Source organism: Calypte anna, chromosome 8 (assembly GCF_003957555.1).
Source record: "Calypte anna isolate BGI_N300 chromosome 8, bCalAnn1_v1.p, whole genome shotgun sequence".
NCBI lineage: Eukaryota > Metazoa > Chordata > Aves > Apodiformes > Trochilidae > Calypte > Calypte anna.
Genome location: NC_044254.1, coordinates 13,212,980 through 13,234,982, shown reverse-complemented (window position 1 = coordinate 13,234,982; position 22,003 = coordinate 13,212,980). Strand labels below are relative to the sequence as shown.

At 39.0% G+C, this 22,003-nt stretch overlaps 2 protein-coding genes across 5 annotated transcripts; both read left to right on the top strand.

Moving 5' to 3' along the window:
* Positions 1-1,710: 1,710 nt before the first annotated feature.
* Positions 1,711-8,434, top strand: LOC103525873 (cytochrome c-type heme lyase). Of its 4 annotated transcripts, none has more exons than XM_030455295.1 (7): positions 1,711-2,004; positions 2,347-2,496; positions 2,864-3,012; positions 3,573-3,721; positions 4,860-4,979; positions 5,811-5,897; positions 6,141-8,434. In XM_030455295.1, exons 2-7 carry the CDS (start codon positions 2,382-2,384, stop codon positions 6,337-6,339), a joined length of 819 nt encoding a protein of 272 aa, XP_030311155.1. In that variant the 5' UTR covers positions 1,711-2,004; positions 2,347-2,381; the 3' UTR covers positions 6,340-8,434. The 4 variants fall into 4 exon arrangements, with proteins under 4 accessions (XP_030311155.1, XP_030311158.1, XP_030311156.1 ...); XM_030455298.1 differs by having other exon boundaries at positions 1,785-1,836; XM_030455296.1 differs by having other exon boundaries at positions 1,844-1,963.
* Positions 8,435-12,685: 4,251 nt separating this feature from the next.
* RWDD3 (RWD domain containing 3) lies at positions 12,686-21,495 on the top strand. The gene is made up of 4 exons (XM_030455457.1): positions 12,686-12,977; positions 18,436-18,920; positions 19,542-19,657; positions 19,756-21,495. Exons 1-4 carry the CDS (start codon positions 12,893-12,895, stop codon positions 19,868-19,870), a joined length of 801 nt encoding a protein of 266 aa, XP_030311317.1. The 5' UTR covers positions 12,686-12,892; the 3' UTR covers positions 19,871-21,495.
* Positions 21,496-22,003: the final 508 nt, after the last annotated feature.

Genomic DNA, 22,003 nt, shown 5'->3' with positions numbered 1-22,003 from the left:
CCTTTTCTGGAGTTTACAGTGTAGGTAGATTGTGTGTTATGTTGAGATTGTGACCTTGGTGTTCTTTATAATTAAGGAAAAAGTATTTGCAAACTTGGCTTATTTTACAAAGGGTAAAAACACTTAACTGTTCAGTGACTAATAAGTAGTGCGATTGTTGTTTCTGGTAGACTTAGGTGGTGGTAAGCAGGGAGACAGAATACTGACATCAGCACCATAGTGTACTTTGAAACGAGAGTGTAGAACCAATTCCCCATTTCAGAACATCAGAGAGAGAAAATGTGTGTTATGTTAGAGCCATTCTGCCACTGACTTGAAATATTAGGAAGCAGAGATGCCAGCTGAGCTACAGGAGGCTCTTTTTAAACAACGTTGTCGAGTGCAACAAGCAAAGACTAAAACGATTGTATCTCATCTAGTGCTGCTTGCAAAGTTGTTGCTGCAAAAGCAGTTTCAGGCATATTTGGCTTTGCTGAAATCTCTAAAACTTGGACAACGATGGAGGCAATCACAGTGTGTTCTAAAGCATAGAGACTCAGTTACTGACGTGGTGCCACTTCCCTAACTCCAGGCTCTCGGTGTATGCTGTGCTAATAATTCCTGCATCCAGAAAGGGTGGGGAACAATTTTCTCACAATAATAAAGACCATAGAAGTGCATAAATAAGTGAAAGGACAGATAGTTGATATTGCTTTATAATATTATTTTATAAAATTGGATGGCAATGTCCTTGTTTGTATGAAAGATCCTGTTTCGAAAGCGGTATATGAACATGTTAAAACCACTTGGAATGTATAAAAGCTTTTAAATTCAAGTAACTATATAATCTGAAATAGTGTAGTTTAGGATTTGTCTTTATTAACCTTTCTGATATTTTTCAAAACAAATCAGAATAAGTTGGTTTTTTCTTAACACCAAAATACGTATTGAGGGTGCAAGAAACCCCCCTTTCAGATTGGAATTTGGATTTTCTTCCTCCAAAATTAGCAGAATAACCTGGGCTACTTGAAGCTTAGCTTTCTTCCTTATTTTTAATTCTCGACTGAAAACGTCAAAAACTATTTATCAGTTCTAATCACTGTATGTCTATGATGAGTACTCTTAGTAAATATTAAAAGTCTTAGTCTTGTTTGTTGACTAGCTTATGCTTAAAAACTATCTTAAGGTTCCTTAAATCTCCTTAAGTTTCATGCTACTTAACACCTTTGCAGTATTGATTGATACTGCGAGTACATTCAGTATTTATCCTGTACTTTCTACAAATCATTTACAGTAAGGGATAATAATAGGGACAGTAGTGGGGGATAGTAATTCCACAAATACAATCACACCGCAACTTAAGATCACGCATAGCTAATGCTAACGCAGCTGTGCAGCAATTACACGTAAGCCTCAGTACCTAAAATTCACTGTTGCTGACAAATTTCGCAACAACTTTCGTACTCTTAAACGTGCGGCGAGCAGCCCTCCGGCGCCTCCCTCTGTATCCCCCCGGCGAGGCGGGCCCAGCACCCCTCCTGTTCCGGCGGAACCGTACCCGGGAGCAGCCTGGGGTAGCACAGATCCCGCTCGGTGCCCTCGGCTCCGCCCCGCTCCGTCACGCCCCGCCCCCCCGCAGTTCCCGCGCTGCCGCCGCGCGATCCTCGCGCCGGGCGGGCAGGGTCACGGTGGCGCGCGCAGGCGCGGGGCGGGCCGGCAACACCTTGTCCTCGCGAGGACGGGGGCGTGGCGGTGTCCTGAGCTCAGACCCCGCGGCGGAGGCGCTGGCCGGGCCGGACCGGGCTGAGGGGAGGAGGCGGCGGCAGCGGCTGTGGGGACGCAGCGCCGTCGTGGGAGGCGGGTGCTGAGGGGCGGCGCAGACACCGCTGGGTCGGGCCGGGCCGTGCCGGGCCGTGCTGGGCCGGCTGAGCAGGGGGGGCGGTCCTGACCTTGCCCCCGGCAGGCGGTTGCCGGGTCGGTCACGGTGCGTCCAGCGGTGCGGCGGCCTCGCGAGTGGTGCGTGAGGTGCGTTCTGCCCTCAGGAGGGGGGGAGGTGTCGGTGTCCTGTGCGGGGCTGGGTCAGGTTTGGGGGGGACGGGCGGGCGACCTGGCGCTGGGGGTGTGAGCAGAGGGGCGTGCGGGGACAGGCGGCGGGCAGTGCCGGCGGGGAACCCCTCGCTGCTCCTGTCCAGCCCCGGCTCCTTCATTGACAGCCCCGGTAGGTGCTGCAGTTTACCGTTTAGGCGGGATGTTTGTTGCTTAAAATGATGTTAAGTGTAATTTTTTCATGTCTGCTGTAGCAACGTATTAGCACTTCTATTCGCGAGTGTAGGTTTGTGTTACGGGTTGTTTCCTTTTTGTCTGTAGGAACTTAATCTAAAAAGAACGAGTGTGCGGAGGCCATGGGTTTGTCTGCGTCCTCCCCGGCTCCCGCGAGTCCTTCACCGAACGCATCCAAGCAACACGAGACGGCGTCTCCACCTTCAGAATGTCCCATGCATCAGGAAAAGATGAGCGGTAATTATACCTGAGAAGCAAACTTACAGAGAACAGACTGAAAAAAATATGTGATTAGAGAACATGTAGCTGGAAAAAGGCAGCAGAAGGGTGGGACACGGTCGGCACATGTTGCATTAACATTGCTGTGGAAATGGTTCAGCATAGGGGCCAGCGTGGGGTGGGAATGAGCATTCAAGGACTACATAAGAATTACAGGTATTACCATGGTGCTGGGTCCTAAAGTAGGCAGGAAAGAGACTAGCCAAAACTGTTGCCAAGCTCAGAAGGAATACCAGTTTGTATTTATATGAACTGTCCATTTCCTGACATGTCTTAGGGGTAGCATTCTGCAGTAAAATCTGTGCTGTTTTTTCCTGCATTTCAGGTTGTCCAGTACACATGAAGACTCCTGATCATAGAACTGAGAACAGAGACAATGTTCCTGCACATCAGGAAAGAGCCTATGAATTTGTAGCATGTCCAATGAAGTCTGGTGCATCTCAAGTGAAAGGCGACATAGATCCTAGTAATATGGTAACATTTGCTTAGTTCAGATCTTTTCTTTAGTCTTGTTTCTCCAGAAATACTATCCCCAAAATGTAAACAGTGATAATAAGGTAGAAACTCTAACAATTACTGTTATTTTAAAATTTTTAACACCACTTTTTCTCATTTTGTATGCAAATACTTGTAGAAAACCATGTTCCATCTTATTTAGCATTCTCTTTTTTCAAATTTACATTTTTTTGGTAAAAGATGGATTTTCAGTTTGTAAATATCTTTTGCCATCTGTTTGTTACATTCATGGTTTTTATGCTACATCAGTAGTTTCTAAATTCTGTGTAATAATTGCTGTGGCTAAGTTCTGATTCTAATTTCTCCAAGATTTTCTCTCATTTCCAAAGGCACTGCGTAGGGGACATTAGTCTTCAGATGCCAAAGTATTGTGAAGAGTTTTACTGCAAAGAAGAAAGAGAATTTTAGTGGGTTTATATAGTTTGTAGCAGCTGATTAATTATGCTTCGATTTTTTTCAAGCACTGTAACATAAAAGTAATTCTAACTAAAATGCTGTTTATTCTCCTTGCTTCTTAGATGCCTCCTCCTAATCAGCAGCCATCCCCAGATCAACCATTTCCCTTGTCAACAGTTAGAGAAGAATCTTCCATTCCCAGAGCACATTCTGACAAGAAATGGGTCTACCCTTCAGAGCAGATGTTCTGGAATGCCATGCTAAGAAAAGGGTAACTACACTGTGAATTATCAGATGCACGTCTATGAGTCTGAAATTCATGAAGTAATAACATTAGCTATTATTAATCAATACTGTTTAAGAGTTCTTGGACTCTAACAGCACATAATTAACTCTTAAAAATTATTATTTCTATAAATTACTTTACTTTAAAGGGGGAACTAGTCTCAAAGACCATGTCTTTTCTAGTGATCAGTGGGAATGTCTGGCAAGTGCCATTAGCTCAGAAATTTTTCTTAAAAGTCAGTGCATAGGTAGAGACAAACTTTGCATGATTGCCAGATTTCAAACCCAAGCTTCTGTAAGCCAATAGTAAAATTCTATAAGCCAATTCTATAAGCCAATAGTAAAAGTTTTGTGATTAGGAAAACATGTAACTTCAAAAAATTCACAAAAATGTGAAATTTTTCCTGCAAGTAGATACATGCCATCTTTGCAAAAATTCAGTGTAGGCAAGATCTAATCAAATGATAAATGCATCCTGTGGCTTAAAAAAACCTTACATGCTGCTGTTTCCTCATTCTTATGTAACTGTCATTCTCAAACAGATCAACTGTAAAAATAGTTACTATTAAAACAACAGTGATTCTTTGTTCTGAGTATCAATATTTTAAAGAATATGTCATAAGCAGTTTTTATTGAACACCAAAGTTTTGATCCTGTGAACATTAAATGTGATCAGTGTTACCCTCTAGAAAAGGAAGCACATACATAGTCATGGTGTTGGGGCGGAGAGGTGAAAGGCATTTCTAAGCATATGCAAAATGTAATGGATACAGGACTTCAGTGCATTAGGAATGCAAAGGGGATTTTTCCTAAGCATGTTAGGAATGCTGTGGATGTGCTGGTGTTTGCATACTCTGGTAATATTCTGATTCAATTAAGCTGTTCACATAGTTAACTAGAATTTGTGGTTCTCTATTGTGATAGCTTTGATAACTACACTAAACACAGAAAATGAAGTGGTTCTCAAGATGCTTGAGCAGATCAGTCAGAGAGTTCCATACATAATATATGTATTTGCAGAAAACCTTGTATCTCTTGATTTAAAATCTTACCAGGTAAGCTGAGAAAGGTGGAGCAGTTATTCTGTAATACATGTAAACAGTTTTCAAATTCTTATTTTTTAGGTGGAGATGGAAAGATGATGACATAACAAGTGAAGACATGACCAACATCATTAAGATTCACAACCAAAATAATGAGCAAGCTTGGAAGGAGATTTTGAAGTGGGAAGCTCTTCATGCTGTGTATGTACATATTGACATGGAAAGCAAATCCTTTGGTTTGGCTCTTGGTTTTGTAATTCTTCAAAAGTAGAATGTCTAATTCTAGTTCTTGCAGAAGTATTCAGGTACTGATACGCTTGAAAAAATACCGTCCTCTAGGAGCCTGCATGTTTATTAATATGGAGGAAGATTATCAAGAACAGTTTTAGTTAAACTGAATAATTACTGTGTTAATAAAACTGATGAGCATTTTGATGATGTGTGTAAAACTGATGACTATTTTGGTGGTGTGTGTTTAATGTGAATTTGGAGAAATTAACTTGCTAATCTGCCAGTTTGGTAATAACTTAATTGAAATTGAAAATATTTTAAATGAAAATATAAAAAATTTAAAATTGTATTAAAAGTGACTGTTTTAAACCAGTCACGTTTTAGCTAAGTATAGTTCTTGTTCCTAGAAGACAGAGACTAGTTAGGCATTTTGTATGTAGAAATTGTTCTCTGAAATTCTGTAGTCTTTGTTACACAGTAATCTGGATTATAATTTTCTGTTCTTTAATGTTTTCCTTTAATGTATTAAATCTGTAGACTAGATTTGCTGAGAACTGCTCTATTGATGAATTTGAACAATGGTGTGGAGCACATCGAAAGCACTTTATCATACCAGCATTATGTGCTGTCAGCAACCTTTAAAAAAGGAACAGAGCTTGTTTAGATTACTAGTAATTTATTTCTTCTATTGTTCTTTATCCTGCTAAGTTTTTCCGTTACTAAAATTACCATAGTTGTTTCAACTCTGAAAATACAGCTGTTAGGAAACATAACTACTTTGTTTCCTAATTGTGCGTGCAGGGAGTGTCCATGTGGACCATCACTAATGCGGTTTGGAGGCAAAGCAAAGGAGTATTCACCAAGAGCCAGAATACGTTCATGGATGGGGTACGTGGGGAGGAAGTGTCTTCCAGTGAAGTGGGAGGGTGGGAAAATGTGTCTGAAAACATAGTGTAGAATTGTAAGTTGTTTCAGAACTGAAATTCTAAGTTATAATGACCACAAGATAGAAGTACTAGTGGGTATCTTATGCCGGTATCTGAATAAAGTCTTAAATAGGACTTCCACTCCCTCTCCCAGGTTCATAATACCCATTAAAATATTCTACATGGTCTATTGTTTGTCTTCCAGGTACGAACTTCCCTTTGACAGACATGATTGGATTGTTGACCGATGTGGTAAAGAAGTACGGTATGTTATTGATTACTATGATGGTGGAGCAGTAGATAAGAACTACCAGTTCACTGTCCTGGATGTTCGCCCTGCTTTTGACTCTCTTTCGGCTGTGTGGGACAGAATGAAGGTAGCCTGGTGGCGGTGGACTTCATAACTGCTTCTGTGGTCTGTAGTCAACAAGCAAACAACTTTTCTTCTTGTCTAAGGATAGGTGAATACTAGGACTTGAAACAGAAGTGTGTTGCAGCTGTCATTGTTTTAATCATCACTATTGTTCACTGGGGTTGGGAATGGAGGATGGGGAAATCTGTTGTTAAGTACACCTATGCTTTATGGTGGTTTGAATTAAATAATAAACTTATAGCAGCAAAAATGTGTATCCTAATTTTCTTAGGAGCTGAGAAATCTTTTCTTAGTTTGTCATGGATTCTGTGTAAGCTTGCCACCTTTTCATTTCATGACTCCAGAGGTGCACCAAATATATTAGGTTTCTGATTCTGACTGGGGTTTTGAATATTATTTAATAGTGAAAACTTGAAACTTCCTAGACGGCTTCTCATAGTCACAGTGACTGGATACTTGGGTGATGATGAAAAGTTCTGGATGGTTTCAGATTGCATATTTTACTGAATATATAAACCTATATATTTGTTTTCACATAGGCACTTGTTCAAATACATGCTTCCTGAGAAAATCTTAGTCAAGTTTATTCTGTTAAAGGAAGTATAGTGTAGTATGAGTGTTTTCAAAGGTATATTAAATTGAAAATTCAAAAAATATACTCATGCATGAATTTGCAGTTTATCTTAAAACAGAATAACATCTGTCAGTTACTTTTAAAGCAAGATTTCTAGAAAAAGATAAAGTTGATATTTAATGGCTATTTGAGTATTTAAAAGGATTGTTTTCAGAAGTAAGAATACTGTATACTTTTAGTATTTTCATGTCTTTACTGTGTTTCTCATGTAATGCATTCAGGACAGAATTAAGCCTTACTGAAACTGTCATGCAGTGCATTTGTATTTTGCATCTTTGCTTCATCAGTTGTACCATGATGGGTTTTCTTGTACAATATGAAATCACACAAGGGTGTATGACTACTGAGTCATACGTGTGTCTGTGTATTATAGTGAGGCATACATATATGTATGTATGACTTGGCTAAAAGGGTATTAAAAGTGTCAGGAAGGTTGATTTGAGTGTTTTCTAAGAGTGATGCATGTTAATTCTGTGTGGCATAAAGATTTGATTAATGTTTGTGTTCAATAAAGGAAGCTAATATTTTTTTTTTCAGGTTTTCAACAGTATTAGCTTTAAACGGCTTTGTAAATTTCAGGTGCCACATATCCCTAAACTTAATTTATTCCTTCCTTTCGGCTTTTATTCTTGAGAGTGAGTCCTCCTTGCAGAACACTTGGCAATGGGAGGAAATAAGGGTGTCAAATTGTAGTGTCTAAAGCAGAAGAAGCTTCCTGCATGAAACTTCACAACCTTAACTGGGAGCCAGCTGTACATTCATTTTCCAAAAATGGTTATTTTGAACTGACATTGGAAGCTTTTTTTTGTTTTGTTTTCCTGACAGAAAGCCCTTCACTGTTTCAGTAAAGTGATTTATTTAGGAAAAAAATTCTCAAGGAAGCTTCTATACTTTAAAGGTAGTAGTGAGATGAGTGGTTCCCACTTCAGAGGCAATTGTTCTACATGATAGGAATAAATATTGCCCAGAAGTCAAGACTCCTAGGGGAAAATCACGCTTTTACCCCTATGCACTTTCCTCTTTCCTTTTTCACCTTTTTTGTGATTCATTTATATAAATGAAAAATAGTGAGGAGCAAAAAAACCAAACCAACTACTTGAGTATGCAGTCTATAGGTATGAGATAAATAACAAAGTGTGTGAGCTTGTATGAAGCGTGTCTGAGCTGCTCTGCTCTATTTTATGAATACAGACTGAGGCTTACTGCTTTTTGGAGAGGTTTTGGTTGGTTGCCACCAGTGTAGGGAGTTAGTCAGAAGCTTCAAAAGAATGAGTTTGTTGATTTTGGAAGTGTGATGTTGAATGTGTTATGGAAATTGCAATTGCTGCTAAATCTGGTGAAAGGTGCTACGTGCTGCTTTCTGAGTTTCCCATCTTCTGTTATGTTCCATCTCACAGAGATTCAAAGTTTTTCTTTTCTGTGCTACTGTTAATGAAGTGTACTACTTTGTCATCAAAGAAAAAGGAAAATCAAATAAATATACTTTTGTTAATTTTGGTACTTGGTGATTGTGTTTTCAGCTGAAAGAATTACTAAGGTGAGCTCTTGCTAGTGTTAGTACAAGTAATCACATCCTTGAATTCCTTGAATGTGTATTATTTTAAGTAAATACAGGACCAAAAAAACAAGGACTAAATTCAAGTGTTTGCCATCCAAAAGGACAGGTTTCATAACAGAAGTGGATAATGACAGATATATTCATTCTGAGTATGAATTAACTTCTGAAGAGAAAGAATGCATGGAATTGTCTTTTTAAATAATTCTTGCTCTTTAAAGTGTAAATAAAACCCACTAATTTCTACAAGCTGTAGGACTTATGGAAGCATGGAGTTTTCTCTGCTAGGTTTGGATTATTTTATGCATGTTGTTGGCAGCTTACTATTTCTCAGAAGAGAGGTGTCAGAATTCTCATGCAAACTTGAAAACCAATAATTTATATTTATGGTTCTTTATCCTTTGGGAAAATGTTTTAATTGCAGAACTATTGTTTAGGCTGGATTAAAGGGGAGCGTTTTGCTGATAAGGCATTTGTGTCCATTGTTGGTTATTGCTCTTTTTTACTGCCAAAGCAAAATACTCTGTGTTAGCATTTTTTTAATTATTATTTGAAAGAAGTATACTACTTTAGTGTGAAATGGGGAAACAATGCTGTCTAATGTTTACATGGTGTTTTTACTATCAGGACTTATATGTGCTCTGTAAATAATACTTAGAGTCTAAATTATGATGAATGTTGTTCTGCCTCCACAAGGTGAGGGAGTGGCAGAAGATCTCTTGGTGCTCTGTTAATGATCATAAATTGTCTTCTTATGCAATCCCATTTTTTTCCTTTAACTCTTGTGTCAAATTATGGGGGAATAATAGCTGATGTTTCAAAGCTGAAAACAAAGGCACAGATAAGAAGGTTTCTATAGCTCAGCAACTGAAAGTTAGGGGAACTTGTAAACTAAGGGGCACTGCCTAATTTTTGCGTTCCTCCTAATTTTCTGGGTTTTATAGGAGGTAGAAATGCCCATTTTAACAACACCTCTCTTTTACTTGTTTAAAAGATCTCTGCCTGACATTTACTAAGTTAAATGATGTCTCCCCTTAGTTACACCTGGAGGAAAATAGACGTTGCAGAGTTCCACAAGCAGATGTACTTGATTTGGAAGCTGAACTTATTTTGAGGATAGAATATACTACTCATAATGCTGGCTGTGCTTATATCATCAGTATTACACCTTCCCCTACCAGCAGAACTCATGACACAAGTATCTTTACCTATGTTATTTTTAAAGACATAACATGGATGGTTTCTTTTTCAAATTTTTAGCATGCAACTTCATGCAGTTTTACTTTCACTGAAAGAAAATGTGTTCTATTTAATATTCTGTCTTACTTTATACAAGGTAAATTTCTAGCGAAGACCTGTATGTGAATCATATAAGTATTGATTCTCTCAGCAAGGTTTGTAAGAACAGGAACCTATGGTAGTACTAGGTCTTAAATTTTGTAAAAAGCATTCTTTTTAGGTTGCATAAGATGGTTCATCACTTCTGTGTGCATCTTCTTCAAGAAAAGATGTCTTCTAGAGAAATAATCTTAAATTGTTTTATCAATGTGACAGTTGCACATGAGGTCTTACAGCCTTGTACATCAAACTGGATAGAAACTTGTGGGCAGGGTTTTAGTCTTGACTCAAGACCTAAATATGTGGCCTTGAGTGTGTGTGAAATGGTGTGTTATTAGTGAACCACTGATCCCGGTGGGAGCTACTCACAGGACATATGCATATTTGCAGCATGGGTATGTATTTTTATGACTGGAGTCAGAATTAATCCAATTTTCAAAGGATAATGTAAATTTATTGAAACTTAGACCTCATTACAAAAATGTAAAAGGATAGTTTCCTGTGCTGATGTTCAGTTTGGATCATGGCCTCTCTTCTAAAATAGGAACATTAAAGTCGTGATTTTTGTTTTCCAGTGTTTTCCAATTTAGTAACTACAGAAAGTTTTAGTGATTTTTTTAACATGTTGCTGCTCTTGCCTGCAACTTCTAAGCCTGTGACCCCATAAACCTCTCTCTATAGAGATAGCTAATGCTTTAATTGATCATTAGTAGACTTTCAAAATGAGTTTCCATCTGCCAAAACATTTAGTGTCTTAGGGAATTGACTTAGAGCTGTTTAATGCATGGAGGATAAATGCAAGTCTTTAAAAAGCACTGATAGAGCACAAATCCTTGAAAAACTTGCTTCTAAGATACATAAAAGGAAACGTAATAGAAGATATTTTTTCCTCTGATTTTTTTTCCCTCAAAATTAGAAACGGCTTTTTTTATATTTCAATGAGAACTCATTTGCTTATTTCAGAAAGCAAAGGGGAAAACCTCGTGAAAATGTTGAATTGAACATTAGACCGTGCACATGTGGGCCGTTTTAATTTTAAATATGATTTTTTTGTTGATGAATTTATTTTGTTGATGAATAATTTCAAATTTTAAAAACATGATTTGTGCCAAAAAATGCAGAAACTTTTTCTACTAACTGTACTTTGGAATATAGAGGGAAAAAAAATCTCAATGTTTTATCATTTGTCAGTTACGGGGGTTGATTCTCTTCTTTCAGCTTTTGCTGTTTTGCTCAGTTGGAGTTATTTTTACAGGTTTTCATGCTGCTTTTTCTCAGCCATTTTTGTACAAGCCACTCTGGGAAAACTTCTACTGTTGCTGTAACACTTATGGTTGTTACTGCAGATATAATGGCTTCTTTCTTAGGTCTCTGAAAAAACGGTGCTATTTAATTCAGTTAAGAACAGTCTTAGCTGGTACAAATACCATTCTGGCTGCATTAGAGCTGTCAACAATGTTGCAGGAGAAAATACAGGAACTGAACTGCGCCACAGAAGTGCTGAAAGTGTATGTGATTGGTGTTGCACAGGTTAGCTGTCACTCGTGGCTGTGGCCATAGGTTCCTCCTTATTGTCTTGTGACCCCAAAATGGGCAACTGCAGTGATTTAATCTTCCTAGATGTTCTGTAATGCCTTCTAAGAGTACATGATTTTAGAACCACTTGCTGTTGTAGTAGCTGGGAAGGCAGGGTTGCTGGCATGGAAATGACACTAAAAAAGATGTAGACTAGTGTTCCCAATTGACTTTTTTTTCCAACTGTGTCTCCTCCTCCACTCTTCTTTGCCCCTCAGATTAGAAAAAAATGTATCTAAACTTACTGTTTTATATATAATCACTAGTGGTTGCTGATGCAACACCTAATTGAGTCGGGCCATAATTACAGTGAGTGGAAAACAAAGGCCACTGCTTTTGCAAGTAACACTGGGAAGATTAGTCTTACCTACAAATGAAAGGTTGCATTCTGTTTGCTTAGTCAGGCAAAGTAGAAAATACTGGTATCACCAGTGGCATATCGATTTATGACAAGATGCTGGAGCAGGTTTAATATAGGCTGTCTCTAAAAAGCAGGGGTTTTTTTGAACTTTATTTGCCATGTGTTGATGGGAAGGCATCCATTTAGAGAAATAAGTATGGCCAATGTTATTGTATTGAACACTAAATGTATGAAGAAATGAATTTTTAAAAAAAGGAGGGAAAACAAGATCTTGACTTCCAATTTAATAATAATGGAGTATGAAGGCCAGATTGTAACTGTATAAGTTCATTTCACATTTAAGTATTTAACATTTTCACTAGTCTGTGAATACAAGAAAATTTATTACATTAAGATGGAATTTAGATCTTTGACATGACGCTGGTATTTTCATAGTGTGAAAAATACCAAGCTGACATTATACTGAATTGATGACTTGCAAATGTCAGAGTGCAGTAGCTTATTCATAGGGACCTCAATGTTTTGTGATAGTGTCAATTTAAAAGACATTTACATCGACTTTTCTTATTTAAACATGTAAAATGGAATATGCAAAGTGGATGAGGAGAAGGGGGAAAGACCAGGGGAGAGAAAGTTCTTTGTAATAGAATGAGGCACTTTTAAGGCTAATTTCCACTGCAGCCTCTGACAGCTGCACGGGCTGCTACCTGACAGTGCTTCTGACAGCTCCCATCTCCTCTCCACTCGTTTCTAGCTCAGCACTCCCATATTTCTCGTTATTTCAACAAGAACTTGGGGAATTACGAAAAGCATGATACGCTTCCCTGAAGAGGTAAACCACCCACGCAGAGAGCGGCCATTTTATTCAGCGCCGAGGGCGGGCGGCTCCGGCCGCCGCCGCCCCTGCTGCCCGTCCTGGCTCGCAGCCTGGGAGGCTGCCGGGCGGCTACTCACCGCGCTTGCCTGAGCCGGCGGGCAGAGCCGGGCCAGCCTGCCGGAGGGCTGACAGGGCCTCGCCAGCAGCGGCACCGTCCCTGCGGTGCGAGCCGGAGTGGCGGCAGCGGGGCCGGGACAGCCGCGGGCAGGGAGCACCGCCCCGGCCCGCAGCTTCTGCCGCTGCCATGTCGGAGCTGGCGCTGATGGAGCTCTCGGCTCTCGCCGCCATCTACTGCGAGCCAGACGCCTGCGAGGTGCTGGCGGTCTCAGGTGAAGGCAGTCGCGCTACTCCCTTGCGAGCCGCGGGTCGCCCGGCTTTGCAGAGCCGACAGAGGGGGACTCGGCGCAGTGGAGGCTGCTGCTCTGCACCGGAGCCACCTCTCGGTCCCGAGAAGAGGTGCTCCGGGCCGCGAGGCTCAACCGGGTCTCGTTACGCCGGGCAGAAACGACTTAATGGCTTGCAGTTAGCGGCTGTGCCAAAGATGGGTGTCCTCTGTCCTGTCTCCGACCTGCCGTGTGTCACTGCTGCGGCCTCTTTGCAGGGGATGAGATTTAGCGGGTCCTATTCGTTTATTTACCATATTGCCTCATTCCCGCTGTGCGCGGAAACTTGAAGTAGTCGAAGGGCAGCCGTGGGTATGGGCTGTTTGGGTAATTAAAAAATTGGATCTTGCACGTGTAACAAGACCGGGTATTTATCCTGCAGTACTTCATAGTGGTGCAGGTGTTGCTATACACAAGAATCCGTGGGTAATCTCTGTCGTTTTTCTTAGGGATAGGGTAATAATCTGGGCCTTATGCCATATGTTCTCTGGCTTCAGCAACAGGTATGGCTGTAGGTTTTACAGGACAGTAAGGCTGATCTTTCATGTGTGCTGTAGGTAGGAAAGTGAGAAGGTTTGCTGGATGCTGTGGGCTAGGAGCAGAGTAAGCACTGGTACCTGTACTCACATTTTCTGCACCAGCCATGGTGGCCGCTGATGAGAACATAATTGTAAGAGATGACTTAATCAGTCTGTGCCATCACAGTGATGTGAAGATGCCCCTTCAGCGAGGGAGAATAAATCTTTGGAATTCCAGTGTACAACAGCAGTTGCTATCAGGCTTAAAGGAAGTGTCAGGTCAGATATGCAAGTGTTGCATGTCTGTTCAGATACAGAGCGTAGGTAAATTTTGCTTAACGCCTATCATAGAGGTGATATCTCTTTATATGTTTTTTAGAGATACATACCTGTGCACACACATGCAGAATATGTGTATATTCTGTATCATTCACTGCTTCCCTGATGTGCTGCTGTAGTGTGCGTCCCATCTCCCCAGTGGAGCAATGGACAGCAGGTAGCTTCCTGATGGGTGGACTGCGCTAAAGTTCTGGAGAATGCTGTTAAAACAGATCCAGTGGCCAGTAGTCAGATTTTGTCTGCCTGTGTATTCAGCCCAAAAGAACTGGGATAGAGAAATGCTTTCCCTCTGTGAGGATGACTGAGCACTGGCACAGGTTACCCAGAGAGGTTCTGTAATATCTGTCCTTGGAGATGGTCAGAAGCCATCTGGATGTTGCCTTGGGCAGCCAGCTGTAGGTGGCCCTGAGTGAGCAGACAGGTTGGACAAGATGACTTCCAGAGGTCCCTGCAAACCTCAACCATTCTCTGATTCTTTGGAAATAAATTTTCTCTGTTTTGATGTGAAATTACATGTGGTTGCCCCTCACACTATGACTTACTTTATAGAGTTTCTAAGGAATTAGCTGAAAAAATAGATTTTTAAAATAGTTGTTGAAATAGAAATAGATTCACATGGGGTTATTTGAAAAGATCTCTGTGTGTAGAGGGCCTCAGAGGGATGAAGACATTAGTGTCTTCATGGAGCACATTAACTGGGGTAGTATAAGGGCAGAATTGTTTTGTGTTGAGATCTTCATGACACACCTCTTGATCCAGTACAGGCAGGTAATTCTTTACTTTTATTTTTTTAATTGGTATTTAGAGTGGTATTTTAAAAATGGAGAAATCTACACACATCGTTCTCTGTGCTTCATATACACAGAAAATGATTTTGTGCTCATAAGTTACTAAGGTGTAAAAGGTTTAGAAATCTTCTTAGAACATGAAGTGAAGTGGCACAAGTGCACAACAGAAACAGGGGAATGGGCTATTATATTCATTTTATGTGACCTTGCCAGCTTGTGTTTTTGATATGTTAAGATCACTCATGTCTGGTCGACTTTCATAATTTTCTGCTGGGATTGAAAACATAATTTTCAACAGTTATTATTGGCGGTTGTCTCACTTTGACAATTTACTTTGCTTTTATGTTTGAGCTGCAGAATCCTTTAGTTTGTATACAATTAATTTTTGCTGTATTCATCAGCTTACATTTGCTTTATCTCTTCAAGCCATAAAAATTGTCATTGACAAACTGCACAGAGGTAACTCCTGGTAAGACTGTTATTTATGCTGTCTCTAATACATTAAAGTGATTTGGGTGTAGATCCACAGGATCAAAAAGGAGGCTATTGAGGATTTATGGTTTTGAGGAATGTAAGAAAATGCTTTTGCAGGTGTCTTGGTATACTAAAAATTTTGGCTTTCTGGAATTCAATAATGAACTATTCAGAATATGAAATGTATTTAACAAAATCAATGTATTGATGAATTTAAATAAACTAATTACTGCATATCTTTTTTACCTTATGTATCTATTGACAAAGATTAGTATTACAGATAGAAATCCCTAATTTACTTGTTAATCTGTTCTGTTTTGCTCACGAAGCTAGCTATAAAAGTACATTTATATATTCTAAGCTTGTATGTTAGTAGGTGCCCTTTTCTGAATTTAAAAATAGACTGCATGTGTTGCATAAAATGCCTTTGGGCAGGAAAGGAGGGGGAATATATCTCTGGTTGACATGGAACGTAAGAAAAAATCCAAAGTATGCTAGAGCTAAATATACTGATAAGCATGCAGCTATGGGGGAAAATGAGTTAAAATGTATCAAGGTTAGTCTTATTAGCACTTTACATGCCAACATACCCAACCTTTTGTTTCAGAAATAATCATCATTTTGCTATGAAGACAACTCAGACCTTGTAGCTTGTGCAAACAAAGGAAATATTTCTTTAGAGCCTTGTTATGCAGGGCTACGGTAGTTTGCTCTTTGTTCTGCCAGCTGTCTGCAGTGCTGGTGCAGAAAATGGATGCTGGAGTGTTTAAATAAACTTTAGATGCTGAAGCCCCACCAGTGTTTTGAACCCATTCTCCTTTTTAAAAGTTAATTCTGAAGGAGATGTAAATGAGCATGGCTGGGGTTTTCACGGTGGCTCAGGGTGATACACCTTGGGATGCAAGACTGTATTGCTTCCTTTAGATTAGTTCATCATCACAGGGCAAGATGTGAGATTGTTGCAAGATTAAGAATATGATCACTGCTGCAGGAGGCCCTTGCAGAAGGGGCAAGGTTGGCCTGTTTATCCTTCAGTTACTTCTGAGCTGGTGAGATCTGTTATGACAAGATAGCAAAAAAATCCTAGGAGGAGTATCAGGAAGGTAACAGGTTTTCCTGTCACTGTAATTAAGCTGACATAGAAGTAGTAGTCTTTAATGCACTTGTAGTCTGTGTGTTTTAAAATTTATTGGCAAGATAGTTTAAAAAGTTTAATGAATAGGAATATAATACTGCTAATACTGTTCAGCCAAGCGCAGCTTGTTTTGAGCTGGACATATACCTGGTGTGGCTGCCCTGTCTAAGGGGCAGCTGGAAGAGGGTGGGTTGGCAGTAGCTCTCTGTGTGTGGCATGGTGTTTAAATATGTGTGGAGATGCTCCGTGGTGGCCAGGAGGGTGCTGGGGTTCCCAGTTGGTGCTGGGCAGGCTTTTCTTCTTGTGTGTGTAGTTATGTGTACCAAGCCTAGTGTATCAGGAGAGGAGCTGTCATTGCTGGTGATCAGTAAGAAATGTTAGGGCAGCAGAAGACAGAATGGGAAGGCTTGAGGTCCTCTGGTGTAGCTACTGTCCATGGTTGAGGGCTGAACACAGCCAGGTGGATGTTGTGAAGACTGCAGTCTCTTCCAAGGCTAGGGCATTTCTGAGAAATAAACTTGCTTTATAAATAGCCTGGGACCTTTCACTGGGTCTTGGAAGCCAGGAGACCAGGTCCCATTGGCAGGGAACCAGAGGCAGTAGTTCCTTCAGGTCTGGGCATGGTTGGGTGTGATTTCATTTAATTAATTTTGTGTCTGCTACTTTCAGCACTGGATTTACTCTGTTTAGATAAGTATGTTTTTTAGATGTTTATAGGCTTCTTTATAGTAATGCTAGAGTTTGGTTATTGGTTTTGGAGAACTTGCTTATTTTATTTTGTTACTTCTCTGACATGGGGACTTCATCTTATGACCCAGGAAGCAGCTTTGTTAGCAAGCCTTTGGCTAAGCTCTCTGAAATACATCTGTCTGTCCAAGCCACTTTTAGGCTCATTCACTTATTTCATAGTGTTCAAGTATAAAAATCTTAGAGACTACTGAGATTGGTTAGCAGCATCAGCAAGCCCAACCAAGCATAATTCAACTGACTGTCATGGATAGGAAGGTAAGATAAGATAGGGGGACAAGAAGGCAAGTCACTTCAAAAGAACTCCTCTGAAACTTAGCTCTTCCCTCACCTGTCTTTCAAATCTGGCTGCTCCTGCCCTCATAGAATGAATCAACCTGACATTTTAGCAATTTTTTAAAGAAATGGGGTGAAGCATTTCGATTGCATCGAAGGGGTGAAGCAGAGAACATCTGAGGAAGACCATCTTTTACCTGATACCCTCTTTCTTCAGAGGCAAAAAGCAGTTGGGTCTTTGTCCCTGCTTTTGACTTTGTGAAGTTCTGTATTATTTTTCTGGAAACATTTTTAGTCAAGAAGCTTTTATTGCAGCAATTACTGTATATAACTTTAATATTCAGCATCTTTGATTATATGATTTATCAGAAGGATGTGGTCTGTTGCCCACCCTGCTTCATACTGTATGTATCCTTTTCACTCTCAAAATAATTCTGTTCCATAGTAGACCAACAAAAGGCTTTGAGTAGATGCAGACATCGACACAAATATTTATATATCCATATATATATATGTATGTAGTATCTAGAGTCAGATGTACAACAGATGGCTAACTGTTGTTAATTTAGGGAAGTTGACAAAAATTAATTTAGTTTCTCTGGAAGTTATAGGGGACTCTTTAATTTCCAAGTCTCTCCTTAGTGTGAAAGTGCTCTTGCATGGTTGACTTAGAAAATACTCAGTACAAGTCTATTCGCCTTGCACTGGTATTGATGATAGAACTTGTATAGTTTTCTCTAGGAGCAAAGTTAGGGCAGTGCTGAATCCATCCAGAAAAGTCTCTGTCTTGGTTGCCCTTGCTAGTTGCTGTTGGAGTGTTTTTAAGAGAGACAGTTCTTTATTACTGGCTTATGTAGACTTTGAAAGAGACAAAAGGTGTTCGTGCTTTTCAGAATGTTGATAACTTTCCTTCTTGCATGATATGGAAGTGTTTCATTTCCGGATTCCCTGCAAGTATACCTTGATGTTGGTTGCAACCCTGCATCCTGCAAAACTCCACAAAGTCCTTATTTAATACACAATAGCAGTCATTTGACGACGATTGAAAAAAAAATAACATGACTTAATAATAAATGTCTATTTGAACTTGAAGCAGACTGTTAATGTTTATTCTTTATGTTTTCCAGAGACACATGGAATCACATTTAGAATTCAAATCAGTGTGAAAGAGGTGCTGGATACAGATGTACTTTTAAAGCTGTTATTCCATTTACCAGTCAATTATCCATCAACACTTCCAGATATTTCTGTTAACTCAGACCAGCTTACAAGGGCCCAATGTATGGATGTGAAAGATGAATTACTTGAACAAGCAAAGAAGCATCTTTCTGAAACCATGGTATATGATCTGATTCTTTGGATACAGCAGCATCTTCAATATGTCATTAAGCAATCAGCAACTGTTTGCAATGAAAAAACTGCTTTGTCAAAACGAGCAAGTACAGAGGATGGGACCTGGATGCTCCTTTTACATTTAGATCACATGAGAGCAAAGGCAAAATACACCAAAACTGTGGAAAAATGGGCTTCAGATCTAAGGCTGACTGGAAGACTGATGTTCATGGGCAAGATAATATTGATTCTTCTTCAGGGTGACAAGAACAACATTAAGGTGCAGGAACAATGAATGTTGACTCATTTTATCGATTTACAACTGAACCTATGTGTCTGAATATTTTGTGTGTGTTTGTCTTAGGAGAGTAGGAAGGCCCAACAACTTTATTCTGTACTTTTCCTTAAGTAGTTATTCCATGAGAAAGAAACCAGTGATATGCTTGTAGACACATGGCCTGCATTGCTTTGCTTCCTACTGTAATTCTCTGTTTCATGACTGTAATATTCCTAGGTTCAGCTAACAAAAAATTTGTGATGAGAAATTAATGACAGACATGTTTCTAGCTCATTAGTGTCTCTTTCCTTGGCTTAGACCACATGGTGCTCTTAGCACACGCCTGGACTTTGAGTTTCTTGTCTGTGAACTCCTACTGCATTAGACAGTTTTTTGTGGTGATATTGGAGGAGAATGTTCTGGCTTCTGAAACATTCTCTGGATCACTTAATACTGCTTCACTTCAAGCTGATGAATAGAAGCAGTCATGTGCTTTTTGAAAGGGGCACTTTTAAATTTTGATTGCCATGTTCTGAAAAAATATGTTTCATATAGATTTTTGAATTTTAATAAACTTCAAAGATACTTGGTGCCATTTAGTATTATGTTCTTTTTTTCATTTAGGAGTACTTGATTCTTCAGAAAACTTCCAAGGTAGATGTGGACTCAAGCGGAAAGAAATGCAAAGAGAAAATGATCAGCGTACTGTGTGAGACAAATGTACAGTCACAGCATAAAAGGTATAATTTAGTACTGTTGGGCATAGAAAAGTAACAGAATTGATAATTGCATTCTGACAAATCTAGGCATATTCATGAGTTTTCCTTTTACATTGTAGGTTTCAGACGTTTGAAGTCAAAGAATATTCAACACTGAATGAGCTACAAAAGGAATTTGAAACTGCAGGACTTACAACTCTTTTCTCTGAGTTTGTGCCTCCTCTCCTAAAATAAAAATGAAAGGGAATGCTTTAACCAAAGCAGTAGCTGACTGCAGATGCTGATGGAAGATTGAAGGACTGATTTGGTAAACTGTGTTAAAACTTTTGTGCAAAAAATGCCAGAAATAGCCATCCTTTTGCAAGAAAGACAAGGCAATTCATACATTAAGAATTGATATTTTTTTCAAAATTTATGTATTGACAGCTTTTTCTGAGGAACATGGGGTTAGTTGTGGTAATTGCATGGTATGCATGAGAGATTGGGAAGAAATCATGTTAAATAATAGTCTTTTTGTTAGTGTCTGGTTTTGATCTCTGTTTTTTCAATGTTGTTTATCTCTCCTGGTAGTGGTCTTTCATAAATGGTTTGTCAGCATGATTAATTTTTCTTTGAAAGCTTATATGAAGATAGTTCTATAAAAAGGATGAGAGATTGATTTGAATGTGTGAGGACAGCTAATATACCATAGGTGTGCATCTGGTAGCTTTTCCTTCTCCATTTATTTGACTATAAATGCTAATCTGTTGTGAAGACAAAGTTCATGTCATTTGGGGCCTGAAAAGAACTAGAAGTGTCTTTCTGAGCATTAGTTTATATTCTAAAATGTACAAAAACACCCAAGTGGAGAATTTAAATTGCTTAAAAAGCTAAGGTAATGCAAATGGCAATACTTTATTTGATAGCTTACAGATTCCTTTTTCCACTTTATCTGGTTTTACTGTCTGTGCATCCGTAGATATCTTGATTCAATTAAACTGTCAGAGCAGTATATATGCAGACTTCAGTCTTCTGTATCTCAAAACTAGTTTCAAGTCTTCTGTCATTTTAGAAGCTGGTAAGTTATAAGCCCCTATTAAAATATCCCTACCTTTAGAATTAATTTTTTTAATTGGTCAGTGGCCTTAGCCAGCTTATAAATTTTTTATATTTCTGGTCTGTGTTTTGCTATGGTATAATCTTATGAACTATATACATCACTTTTTTCAAATTAAATCATACAAGTTCTGTTTGCCTAGGGAGAACTGGGTACTTATTTCTTATAATTAGTAATGTCCTTTGGTTTCTATTTTACCTGATACCATTCTCTAGCAATACTATATGAGTTGCCCTGTAGTAAAGATTTTGAAGTGAATTTGAGTTTTGCAGTTGCTAGTAATGCCATTTTAATTGATTCTAGCATGTAGCTAAACATGTGCTTTACTGCTTTCTAAAACTCACTCCCAGCAGCCAAATGTTTCACATACACTTTGTGAACTGAATAGATTTGATTGATTAAGCATAAATTAAATTATCTCCTTTGTACTGGGGGAAGGCTGGTGCAATTTGGCCAGTTCCCGTAGTGCAGTGATTCACCCTGTAAGGTATTTTGATTTCCAGTTTCATATTCAAACCAGGAAATCATACCTCTTTCTTATGTATACTAGAAAAGCAACTAAAGCAATCTCTTAAGATTTTTAGTTTACTATTTGAGATATCAAATGCATAAAGGATTATAAACTGAGAGTTTCTTAAGTTTTTAAGGAGTTTGGTAATTTTCATAATGTGAAGGGTCTCTAATATGTGTGTTGCATGTTATTTTATGCACCGAGGTTTAGTTAATGAGACATTAGTAAAAGCTCTTCTGAATGAGTCTTTCATATGGTACACATAGAGTACCAGGCACAGTAGAAAACAGATTGGGTTAAACAGGTTTTACGAAACTATTCCATATTATTTTGAAATGGCTGTTGAGAGAAGGAGGATCTAATTTCTATCTTTTCAAAAGTACATGGAGGCGAATTTTTACTTTTACAAAGAGGAATAAAACATAAGTATCTTTAATATTTTAAAGTAAGGTATTTTAAATTATAGTTTTCAGGATTGAGCTATTCTCAGTTAAAATACCTATAGCAAAAAATTGTGTGTGAGTGGAATATAATCTTAAAAAGTCACAGAGGCTCTCTCCTTATACTATACAATAAATGTGAGAAGTATCAAACACAAGAAAAGGCCTGTGCTTGTAGAGTGTAAGAAAGCATAATCACTATCTGTCTGCAAATGTGAATGTTGTAAGATTTTGCCAGATGGATTTTATGTCCTCAGCCAGATTTTTAAAGTGCTCCACTTTTCTGGAAAGAGAACAGTAAGGTACTTCAGCACAAGCTG

Excerpts from the sequence above, each read along its gene's own strand:
- LOC103525873 (XM_030455295.1), top strand. The coding sequence starts at position 2,382 with ATGGGTTTGTCTGCGTCCTCCCCGGCTCCCGCGAGTCCTTCACCGAAC. Across the intron at positions 3,722-4,859 it reads AATGCCATGCTAAGAAAAGG|GTGGAGATGGAAAGATGATG; the intron begins GTAACTACACTG and ends CTTATTTTTTAG. Across the intron at positions 5,898-6,140 it reads AGAATACGTTCATGGATGGG|GTACGAACTTCCCTTTGACA; the intron begins GTACGTGGGGAG and ends TTTGTCTTCCAG.
- RWDD3 (XM_030455457.1), top strand. The coding sequence starts at position 12,893 with ATGTCGGAGCTGGCGCTGATGGAGCTCTCGGCTCTCGCCGCCATCTAC. Across the intron at positions 12,978-18,435 it reads CGAGGTGCTGGCGGTCTCAG|AGACACATGGAATCACATTT; the intron begins GTGAAGGCAGTC and ends TATGTTTTCCAG. Across the intron at positions 19,658-19,755 it reads GTACAGTCACAGCATAAAAG|GTTTCAGACGTTTGAAGTCA; the intron begins GTATAATTTAGT and ends TTTACATTGTAG.